Source organism: Myotis brandtii, unplaced genomic scaffold (assembly GCF_000412655.1).
Source record: "Myotis brandtii unplaced genomic scaffold, ASM41265v1 scaffold300, whole genome shotgun sequence".
NCBI classification, from domain to species: Eukaryota; Metazoa; Chordata; class Mammalia; order Chiroptera; family Vespertilionidae; genus Myotis; species Myotis brandtii.
In genome coordinates, this window is record NW_005361459.1 from 390,872 (window position 1) to 402,700 (window position 11,829).

At 49.5% G+C, this 11,829-nt stretch overlaps 1 protein-coding gene across 1 annotated transcript in view; it reads right to left on the reverse strand.

Moving 5' to 3' along the window:
- The window catches only part of SLC22A23 (solute carrier family 22, member 23), a gene marked incomplete at its 5' end in the record, with an annotated part of 211,668 nt that overhangs the window by 22,881 nt on the left and 176,958 nt on the right, over positions 1–11,829 (reverse strand). Inside the window, one exon of the mRNA XM_014542380.1 lies at positions 1–259. This exon is cut by the window's left edge and continues 1 nt beyond it. Coding sequence (XP_014397866.1) covers positions 1–259 — 259 coding nt within the window. The remainder of the gene's footprint in view (positions 260–11,829) is intronic.

Sequence of the window (11,829 nt, forward strand, 5' to 3'; positions counted from 1 at the left end):
TTGGTGAGCAAGCGGCTGCTCGGCCTTCTTGTGCGGCAGGAGCGGCTGGCGCGTGTAGTGCTCCCCGTTGGAGAGGCTCTCGGGCAGGCTCTGGTTCCGGCTCTCGGGCAGCAGGAGGATGCAGATGATGCAGATGAGCGTGCAGCAGGCGAAGATGATGTGGTGCAGGAAGTAGCCTTTCTGGTTGTGCAGCTCGATGATGGGCGCCGTCAGCATGCCGAAGCCTGCGCTGGCCAGCACCAGCCCCAGCCCGCCGCACCTGCAGGAGGGCCGAGCACCAAGGTTAGTGTCCACCGCCACCCCCGCGCATGGCGCTGTGGCTCCCAGAGTGCGAACATGGCAAGGTCACGGCAGACCCCGAGGCCTGGCTGGGGCGTGGGCACCCGGCATGCCCCCCACCTGTGGTGCATCCCCCATGTAGGATATCCCAAACCACCTTCATCTGGGCCACCTGTACACCACCTCTAATTCATGTAATACTTTCCCTCATTTAATTTGAAAGACAACTTTATAATGTCACTGTAAGTGGAAAACTATCCCTTGCCATGAATAATGTACATACAGTGAAAAAGAGAGTAGTATTAAATTCTGCTATTTTCCCATGGCTTGCTCTTCATTTAGAGAAGTAGCAGGGGGGCTGGTTGGATTGCCAAGGGTTAAAGGTGTTAAAGACATACCGACACTACCAGACTCTCTCTTTGCCACAATCAGAGATTTGAAGACACTTTGAAAACAGTATTTTCTCGCTGTGAGTTGATGTTATTTACTGTCGAGTCCCATGTATTTCCTAGAATCATTCTGCACCCCACCAATGGGAGTGTCCCGTCTCTGGGAAAGGCTGTTCCAGCAGCCATGCACTGGCGGACACATTCCCACTGCACTGAGCTCAGATAGCACAGGACAAGCCTGGAGCCTGAGCCACTTGCCTCCACTCCTCTGCCACAGGAGGGGACCTACCAAACACTCCAAAGGCATTGTAGATACACAGCAGCGGGAAAAACCATCAAACCTCCAATTAATGGCTATTTGGGCGTAAAGATGTATTTCTGGGGAGAAGGTGTTATGTGGACACCAAGAAAGCAGTGCAGTGCAGTGCTAGGCTGTAGTAAAGAGGACCACGGTGTTCAGGTGACAGGAGGTAATGGTCCTACTGTCCACTGGGCCCTCACTTACAGGGCGGACGGTTGGCTGGTCTCAGAGCTCTGGGGCCACAGGGAAGGGGCCGGGCGAGGAGGTCTCCTCTCAGGGGAAATGCAGACGTTTGCCTCACCTCAGAGAGCAGATGCAGACCAGTAGGCAGAAGGTCCAGGGGTGCAGATTTCAGTTGGTTTAAATAACTTTCAAATGGACCTGGTCAAGAGTTAGGTACTGCCCTTCAGTGAACTGACCTTTACTCTTGGATGTGCTCATGAGGCAAAGAGGGGCACAAGGGTAGGCCCCTGTAGCGTGTAGGACACAGGGCTGGGAGCTCCCAAGGACCTGGGCATTTCTTTAATTATTGTCAGTTGAATCCAGTGGTGTTGGCAAAGCCACGTCCTGGAAACACGCTTTTCCAAGAGGCAGGAGTGTTGTCAGCTTGACCTTCAGTCCAGGTGCCAGGGGCTGGGTTTTGTTATTTAAATCCAGCCAAGCACCAGGAATGAATACAACTCGGGCTCACCCAAGAATGCACATAATCCCCTTTGTCTTGACTTTTAGTAAAACTTCCTGGTTTTTGCTGTATAAAATAAATACGCTGTATCACGTCTCTGTCCCTGTCTCATCATCAGAGGCCCCAGCTTTTTCCTTCCACCTCTGTGTCTGTATCTCCTGTATCAGCTCTGGGTCACGTCTTTGTCCCTTTCTCATCATCAGAGGACAGCGTTCCCACCCGGCCCCAGCTTTTTCCTTCCACCTCTGTGTCTGTATCTTTCTTTCATTTTCCCAATCCCTAGCTGCCCCTACTCAGGAACTGGACCGCTCTCTAGCCGCGCTGGATGCAGAGAAGAGAGACATATTTACAATAACCCAATTTAAAAAACTGGCCAAAGATTTAAATAGACATTTCTCCAGAGAAACTATAAGACATCCAATAAGGACATTTGGAGACATGCAAATCACAACCACAGTAAGATACTATTTCATGCCCCTAGGATGGCTATAATCAGAAAGACAGACAATAACAAGTGTTGGTGAGGATGCAGATAAACTAGAAGCCTCATATGGCTGGTAGGAAAGAAAAATGGTGTAGCCACTGTGGAAAAGCTTGGCAGTTTCTTAAAAAGTTAAGTGTAAATTTTTATGATCCAACAATTCCACTCCTATGCAACATGAAAACCTGTGTCCACACAAAAACGTACCAGCGAATGTTCATTGTAGCATTATTCATAACATCCAAAAATTGGACAGAATTCCATTGTCCAACTGGTGACTAAAGAAACAAAATGTGGTCTGTCATATACAGTGGAATAGCATCCATGATAAAAAAGGAACATGGGTGAATTTAGAACCACACTAGGTGACTGTATGAATCCATTTATAAGAAATGTCCAAAAGAAGGCTGATCTATAGAGACAGGAAGCAGGCGAGTGGCTGCCTGGCTCTGGGAGTGGGAGGAAGACTGCAAGGGCCATAAGGAACTTTTGGGGAAAATGTTCTGTAACTGGGCTGTGGTGAGGCTTGCACTGTCATTGCACTATTTACTGAAAGTGCATGGATGCTATGGTATGTTAATTATGCCTCAATAAAGCTGTTAAGAAAACCCCAAAACTGTTCCACCTGGGGCCTCCTGTTGATACAAATCCCCAGACTTCAAGTCTAGAAGGGCGCCCACGCAGGCCTCACCTTTCTTCCTGAGAACACAGAGCCTGTCCGGGCTCTCCTCTCCCTTCCACCCGGCTGCCTGGGTGGGAGTTTCTGTTCTGCTTTGCTCTGCAGGCCTTCTCAGGGGCGTTACTGTCCCCAACAAGGGAAGGGGAGACCCTGCCTTTGCTACCTGCCGTCCTACTACAACACACCCTCTGGCTGGCCAGTCCAGGATCGGGAGGGTGACAGGGTTTAGGGGCACTCAGGTAGAGATGGTGGCATGCTGGGGCTCTCCAGGTGGGCAGCTGGACCTAAGGGTCACCTTAGATCAGACATACAGTTTTATGATAAAGATAGGACAGAGCAGAGTCTTGCAAATATTTTTTCTCAAAGAACAGAACTTAAGAATGGCAACTGTGTGTGCATGGGTGGGACAATGGGTGGTCTCCCCCATTTTGTCATGTTTCCTAATCAAAAAAATAAATTTCTCTCTCCCCTTCTCTCCCTAAATTAGGAATGGCCTTTTGTGTTTGCAGGTAGCAGCCCACCCCAGAGGGTGTGGCCTCAGGCACAGCAAGTGCCAGTGATTCAGAGGTGAGGAGGGTGGGAACCACTTCTCCTTAGGTTGCTGCAGGCTAAGACCCAGGCTGGGTTTCAGACAGTCTCACCAGGCGCACCGCCCTAGGGGACAAAGCCAAGCCTGGGAGTCCCTGCGCTTCCCTTTCCCAGCCCCCCTCCTGTCCAACCCTGAGCAGCTCAGGCCCATGGGGGTTACACTCCCCTCACTGGTGTCTCCCGCAGGGATCCTCCCATCTCCTCAGACTTCATTTCCTCACTGCTGACAAAGTGTCCTGTCTAGAATACAGAGCTGATCATGCCAGTCACTTGCTCCAAATCCTTCCATGGCTCCCTTCTGCCTCCAGATAATGCACAGCTCCCAGGGCTCCCCCGCCCTGCTGCCCTCCTGCCCTCCTGCCCATTCTTCCCTCCAAGCCCTCCATGGGGTTCTCTCACCCTGCCCCAGCTAAGCTCCGGTGCTTCACACCCCGCCCTCCCAGGTTCCTGGGTAGGTAACTGCCTCATGTGTGTAGTGAAGAAGGAGACATGACTTATCACTAGTGTTCATTCAAGTAGAGGAGCATCAAGATTGCAGTTAGCAATTAGGGCCACCCCACCTCGGGCAACCCACACACACAGGCCAGGCCAGAGCGGATGCCTCACAGACTCTTCTTGCTACACAGGCAGGAGATGCAACAGTTAAGAGAACAGGCGGCCTGGGTCAGAGCTCTGGCTCCATCATCCGCAGCGTCCCCTCTGTGAGCCGCAGGGAGAATCTGTAAAGGGGGTAGGGAGAGTGGCACAGCGAGCAGCCCTAGGCGGAGCCGGTTTGCTGCTGATATTCTCTGCTTGTCTAAGCTCCCATCACATCTCTGTTGGCACCACAAAGCAGCATGCAACAGTTAAGAGAACAGGTGGCCTGGGTCAGAGCTCTGGCTCCATCATCCGCAGTGTCCCCTCTGTGAGGCAGCGTCCCCTCTGTGAGCGGCAGGGAGAATCTGTAAAGGGGGTAGGGAGAGCGGCACAGCGAGCAGCCCTAGGCGGAGCCGGTTTGCTGCTGATATTCTCTGCTTGTCTAAGCTTTCATCACATCTCTGTTGGCGCCACAAAGCAGAAATATTATTTCTAACTCCTTTCTTGCTGCATTAATATTAAAGTGACAAACAGCAGGAGGTGAAGGGAAGACCGCTGAGATCAGTGGATTGGCTGGGGTTGGGGTGTTTGGTGAGGGATGAGGAGGAACCTGACAGCAAGGCCTGAGCTGAGCAAGTTCAAGAACTGAGAGGCTAAAGAGAGGAGGAGCCAGGCCTGGCCGGGTGGCTCAGTCGGCTGGAGTGCTGTCCGTACACCAAAAGGTTGGGGTTTGATTCCCAGTCAGGATACGGGTTTGATGTTTCTCTCTAACACCAATGTTTCTCTCTCTCTCTCCTTTCCTCCCTCCCTCTCTTCCTCTTTCTCTAAAAGTCAAAAGAAACATATCCTTGGGTGAGGAAGAGAGGGAGAGGGAGAGGGAGAGGGGGAGAGAGAGAGAGAGAGAGAGAAAGAGAAAGAGAGAGAGGCCTAAAGCCTCCAGGGATAAGGTGGAGACCCACAGGCTGGCAGAGGTGCTGGAACAGCTTTGGTCCTTCCTTCTCCTCCTCCTGGTCGTTTCACCCAAGCCCTGCAGACAATGCCTCCTGAAGCTGCCTCACACCCACCACCCCTCTCCCTTCTAGAGACTTCTGCTCTGGCTCTCTCCCGCCCCCCACACTGCTCCCCATGCACTCACCTCCCTCCCAGACCACTGGCTGCTCCCTCTGCACCCTGGAATCCAGTCCCAGGCAGCGCCCTGGTACACGCTGTGCAGGCTGCCAAGTGCTCTGCCCTCTGCCTTCCCTCCTCCCAGTGCTCCCACCATATCCTCAGCACACTTGACTCACTCATGTTTGCATGTCTGTGCGGCTCTTATTCTTCAGTGGTTTTCCAGGGCGGGACCAGGCCTGACTCAGTGTGCTAGCCCTAGCCTCTACTCAGCCGCTGGCTGAGAGCTGACTGGTACCTGGGTATTCACTCGGTATGGTCCCAATCACTCCCACCACCCACTGTTCACACCCTGTACCTCGAGATGAGCTGTCCCTCCATGATTATCTTACAGAAGACTGGACTCCAGCAAACTCCCTTGCTGGCTTTCAGGAAGCAAGCTGCTGGGTTGTTGAGGTCCATGTGGCCAGGACCTAAGGTGGCCCCAGCCTAAAGCCAGCAAGGAACAAGGTCCTTGTTTGGCAAGGAACTGAATATTTCTGTTATGGTTTGAACGTGTGTGTCCCCCCCAAATTCATATGTGAACTCCTAATCCCCAATGTGATGGTATCAGAAGGGGGCCCTTTGGGAAGTGATTACGTCATGAGGATGGAGCCCCCATGATGGGGTTGGTGCTCTTAGAAAAGGGCCCCCTGAAAGCTCTCTGCCTCCCAGCATGTGAGGATGCAGCAAGAACACAGCATCTGTGAACCAGGAAGCAGGCCCTCACCAGACACCAAACCCGCGGACACCGTGGCCTTCCCAGCCTCCAGGACTGTGAGAAGTAACTAACTTTCTGTTGTGTATACACCACCCAGTCTATGGTGTTCTGTCATAGCAGCCCAGATGGGTTAAGAAATCTGCCAGTTACTGAATGAGCTTGGAAGTGAGTCCAGGTGATTGTGGCCTGGGGAGGACCCTGAAGTTGAGAGTCCAGCTAGGCCATGCAGGCTGCTACCCACAGAAACTGTGATAGAATAAGCATAGGTTGCTTTAAGCCACTAAGTTGTGGGGTAATTTGTTACACAGCAATAGATAACTGATACACTAATCAATGAATGATAGCATTCCCTACACTTAGCCATGGAAGAAAGCAGCCAGCCTCCTCACCCAGGCTGTGACGTGTCATCAGTGCTGTCTGTGCATTAGAACGCCTTCCCCAAGGGAGAGACTGAAAGCGCTAGAGGAATGGTCACATCATGTGCCACTGAGCCATCAAGGGGACACAAATGAGGAACAGCAGTATTCTGGGGAGTGTCTCCCAGCTATTAACCCCTTCCCAGATAGAGGGTCCCGGAGAACCTTTTAAAGACACTCTGAACCTTTCTATTAGTATTTGTTCATGTGCTCACCATCCTTGTTAGCTTATGGACCCTTCAAGGTCAAGGAGTACTTCCTAGAATATCAACGGGCACACACTGTCTATGCCTAGTAAATACTGGCTGTTTATGGATTACACTGGCTTCATAGGTAGGAAGGTCAGCTCGCCCAAACAAACAGGACAGGTTAAGTATAGATGACCACTGGAAAGAGCACCGTGATTGACTCCATCTGTGAGATGAGTAATAGGAACTCCTAAAAGAGCCACTTAGTCTTTTTTGTTATTGTTAATACAGAAGATATTTTCCCATTATTTTTAGAGAGAGTGGGAGAAGGAGAGAGAGAGAGAGAGAGAGAGAGAGAGAGAGAAACATCGATGTGAGGTAGACACATCGATTGATTGTCCAGATCAGGACCGGGGATCCAGCCTGCAACCGAGGTACGTGCCCTTGACCGGTATCGAACCCAGTCCACAGGCTGATGGTCTATCCACTGAGCCAAACCAGCTAGAGTGCCACTTAGTCTTTTTGATCATTCTAGTCACTTCAGGAAGCCACAGGATGTTGCAAGGGACGTATTGGATGCCAGGGAAAATGGACATGTTTCAGCGGGGCCTTTGATATCAGTAAGACATCATTTTCTCTGAAACCTGCTTAGCTTCTACCTGACCTTGCCACTAAGAGTGAATGCCACTGACAGGCAGCTCAGTGTATGTAAAGACCACACATGGGTTAACATGCAGGCAGGCAGAGTGCACAGACCCACAAGAGAGACTGAACACGGATTCATGGTTGAAGGAGCAGAGCTCAGCACCACACAGAAGTCTCCCTTCATCATGCCCAATGAACTTGACCATACTAATACGTTATGTTAATAAATCACGTCACATGAAATATATTTGATTTTTGGTAGGATTAGAGGGAATCATTAAAAAATTACCTATATACTATATATACATAAACAGGTATGTACACATGCATATATAATGTGCAATATATCTTTATATATTTTTTCAATGAAAGCAATTTTCTGTTTGGTTTTCTATCAAAGATACCTTAAAATTATTCAGTAAGATTAGAAACAATTTTGGCAGAATTTGGCACATCATTTGTGGCTTTGTGTTTTCTTTTTGAAATTTCACTGAATGGGATCATTACATGCTAATAATTAGGTGATAGTTTCATTTTCCTCCCCACAATTGGTTCCTGCATTTTTTCTGCCCTTCTCTAAGTTGCCACTAGAGGGCAGCATATGCACAGTAGAGCAGTCAGACCCTCAATTTACAGATAAAAGATAATGGGGGAGGGGCAACTTGCTGTGCTTTAGGAGCACACAAATTTTCATTTCCACCAGCTATCTTTATTTTACTAGTTACAATATCTAAATTAAGGATATAAAGATCCATATACAGGGAGCCGCCTTACTGGAAATAGCAAATGAATTAAGAATTCCAGAATCTTCAAATCATTCCATTGAACATGTGAATCCCAGAAACATACCTCCCATTTCTCACTTCCTCTTTTATGTTACTTAGCTTGTCTTTACTAGACTTCTGTGAAGTCAAGGATGAACAAATATTTGTGTCAATTTTTACAGAAATAAATATAATGGCCAAACATTTTCAGGTAGGACTATATCAATTTTCTTTTTTTAAAAAGAGTATTGACAGTTATACATGTTCAGTAATTATAAATAGTTGGACTGGGGTTTTTTATAAAACCCCAAAGAATAAATATAACTATTATTATGAGCAGACATGTAAAAGAATAAAAAATGGATTCTGACCTCAATATCAATCCATAGGCATACAAGCTTTGCCAATATCTTGGGATAGCTGTCAATATCAGTTTTCCTTTACAAGGCCAAACCCCTTACCTATATTCTCTCCTCCCTCATCACTACCACCACACAAGGTGGTCATGAGTCCTCTCACGTGAGGGCACAGAGGTGGAGGCTGGCTGAAGGACGCGCCGGGGCCATGCAGGGATGAGTGGCTTCTGGTATAACACTGGCCCACTTCTGCTCTTTCCTCTGGGCTGAGGACCCAAATCTGGGCTCTGGCTCATCCTCTGCCCTTTGCTCGGCCCTCGTCCTGCTGTTTAACTTCTAATGTGTGTGGCTCGTCTCCTTGGCTTCTGGTCACTCACTGAGCATTTGTTATAAATATTGTATTTATATATTTAAGACACAAATTTTAAAAAAAGCTAAGCAGACTCCACATTACACATAGGCCATTTTGTCCCCAGTGCTGGCTCCTGAGGCAACTTTACAGAGGAAGACCTCAGGGTCTGGGGTCTAGTCCTGAGGTGGGAACCGGGAGGGGTTAGTTAGGATGAAGGTGTCAGGTAAGGCAAGTGCCAAGAAAAGTTTATAGAAGGAGGTGGGGTGGCCGGAGGGGAGCAGAGCAGGAGACACCAGGAGGGAGTGGATGGGCTCGGACGAGAGCAGGGGACCCACCATTGAGGCTCAGGGCGTGGAGGGAACCTGTGAGAACTTTGGGAAAATGAAGTGGACTTGCTGTGGTCACCAGCACCTGCCTCCTTTCTCACCTGACTGGGAACAAGGGGCTCCCGCCTGTGCTTCCAGGTGGACACCACATAGAAAAGATGACCTGCCACAAAAAGCCACCAGCTGCTTCTGGATCAACCGGGACCCGGCCACTGTCCAAGCCAAAGCGGAGAAGGTGCCGCAGACACAGGGCCCTCCCACCCACCTGCAATGTCGCCCAAGCTCACCTGCTGCCTCGCTGCCTCCGCTAATGGTAAGAACGGTGGCGTCTACACGAGCCTGCCCGGAGGGAAGCGTGCCCGGCAGCGGCAGCGGGAGGTTCCGGTGGGATCACGGAACACCACGAATTGATTAATTAGCCCTGGTGAGTCGCTGTCATTCTTGGACAATGGAGTTCCGCAAGCTTTTGTGCAGAAAGGTTCTTATCCTCCCATTTGCCCACAGTCAGCCCTGGCAGCTGACCTGCACTATCGTTCTTGTTCAGAAGATGTGTTTTTAATACATCTTTGTAGAAAAAGGCTAGTTTTGTACTAAGAACAATGAAGCTCACAGACCGCAGGCCACCCATCCTAGCTCACTCTGGATTTATCTGCACGCAGTGGGGGGAGGATAAGAAAGCCACTCCGGTCCTGGGACTGTGTAGGGACTGTCCCTGAGTGCGTGTAGGGACCACCTTCGGAAGGAAACGGTGCCAAGAGGGGGTCATCAGTAACACCAGAAAGTTCCATCCTGGCCAGGAGACAAGACCCCCTTTGGACTGAATTTTCTTTCATTCTCTGCAAGAACAAAAACATCACCAAGGGCCAAGATTTTTCTAATTTGTCATCTTGGCAAGCTCAATCTGACAACATATTTGTTGAATTTCAACCCCAAATCATCTTTCCAGGTTTGCATCACAAAGGAAAATGAAACGGTGTTTCCTACAGTTCAGCTGCTTATGCAAAATCTCACAGGGAACAGTAAAGTCTCCCCACTCCCGGAGGGGGGGTGGCCATCGCAGGGGAGCATCTGCAGTCACAGAGGCCGCAGAGGCCAGCAGAGAGCCGGCCTAACCCTGACTTTTGCTCCACAGAGAGAATCCTCTTTGCTGGAATCTTTTGTGAAGGGAGGAGGTGTAGGTAAAGAAAAGAGAGAGAGCTGCCATCTGCCTCAGGCACTTTGCAACATCCAGCATTACAGTAAGAACAAACTTCAGACTCAGCTCTTCACTTTGCTGGGGCAGAGGTTGGGCAGGATGGACTACGTGGCATTTCACAGCTCATTTCTTAAGTACACAATTGCTTGGCATTTTATCCCACAGCACCAAGCAGCCTCGGGCTAGGGCTTGGCATATATTGTAAAAATCTGGGAGAATGAATCAAAATGAGGTCATGTGAAAATCCTGTTGTCAGCGGTCAGCGTGCCTGCTGGGAATGTGGGAAGAAGAGTCCATGAACCTACCTGCCTCCTCCCAGAGTCCTTCCCAGTAGCCTGGGGCTAAAATAATTAGTCCAGCAAATCCCACCTTCAGCCCATCAGGTTGGCCTCCACTCGTTTCCCCATGTGGGAAAGTAAGGGTGGAAAGGGTGTCGTCATGCTGGCTTCTGGTTTTTTTGTTTGTTTGTTTTTTAATATATTTTATTGATTTTTTACAGAGAGGAAGGGAGAGGGATAGAGTTAGAAACATCGATGAGAGAGAAACATCGATCAGCCTCCTACTGGGGATGTGCCCGCAACCAAGGTACATGCCCTTGACCGGAATCGAACCTGGGACCCTTGAGTCTGCAGGCTGACGCTCTATCCACTGAGCCAAACCAGTTAGGGCATGGCTTCTGGGTTTTATTTCGCAGGTACATGCCCTTGACCGGAATCGAACCTGGGACCCTTGAGTCTGCAGGCTGACGCTCTATCCACTGAGCCAAACCAGTTAGGGCATGGCTTCTGGGTTTTATTTCGCAGCTGAATAATTGCCCATATTCATAGTTTATATTTTAAAACATGCTTTGGAAATGCTAATGATATTCCCATACAAAGTTCAAAGTAAACCAAGGTGAGCTCTTCCATAGTCCCACACAGTAATTACCAGGAAAACCTATGACTTTGCAGTTAAGTGGTGCCCTTTTAAATAAAGGCAAACCCTTTTATTATGCTACTAGAGGCCCAATGCATGAAAATTCATGCAAGAGTAGGCCTTCCTTCCCCCGGATGCGGGCACTGGCTTCCCTCTGGCACCTGGGACCTGGACCCGGGCTTCCCTCCTCCAGCTGCCGGCAGGCACCCGGGACCTGGGCTGGCTTCCCTCCGGCCCTGGCTTCGTCAGGAAGGACGTCCGGAATAATGTCCTGAAGACGTCCAGTCTAATTAGCACATTACCCTTTTATTACTATAGATGATCTTAGTAACATCAAATGGTGTGTGCCCCCCTCTCCTGCCCCCCACTACCCAGGGATAGCACCAGGAAGGACCAAACCTCCATGAACCAAAAGAAATGAGCTAAGCACAAGTTAGCACCACTCTCGGGAAATTATGAACTAATCATACCTCTGCCAGGCTGGGTCCTTGTGCTGCTCACTCGGCTACTGCCTGCCACACGGGTGGGTATGTGATAAATACTGGCTCAGTAAGTCAATGATATAACTTGCTGGGCTTTCTCTCTATGTGGCCTGTCTTTGGAATAGTGACATCAACTTCTCAGGCCAGTAAAAAAATAAGGCCCTTTCTACTTCTCTTTTTTATTTAGAAAAATATTTTTTCCATTGGGGTCTCTCAGAGGAGTTGGCAGCATTTGATTTCAGTTGAAGTGAGGGTGTAAGTTATCTGCTGATTTCTCTCCTTTCCAGTCATTGTGTTCCCTTCCTCCTGCCCCTCCTCCTCCTCCTCCTCCCCCTCCCCCTCCCCTTC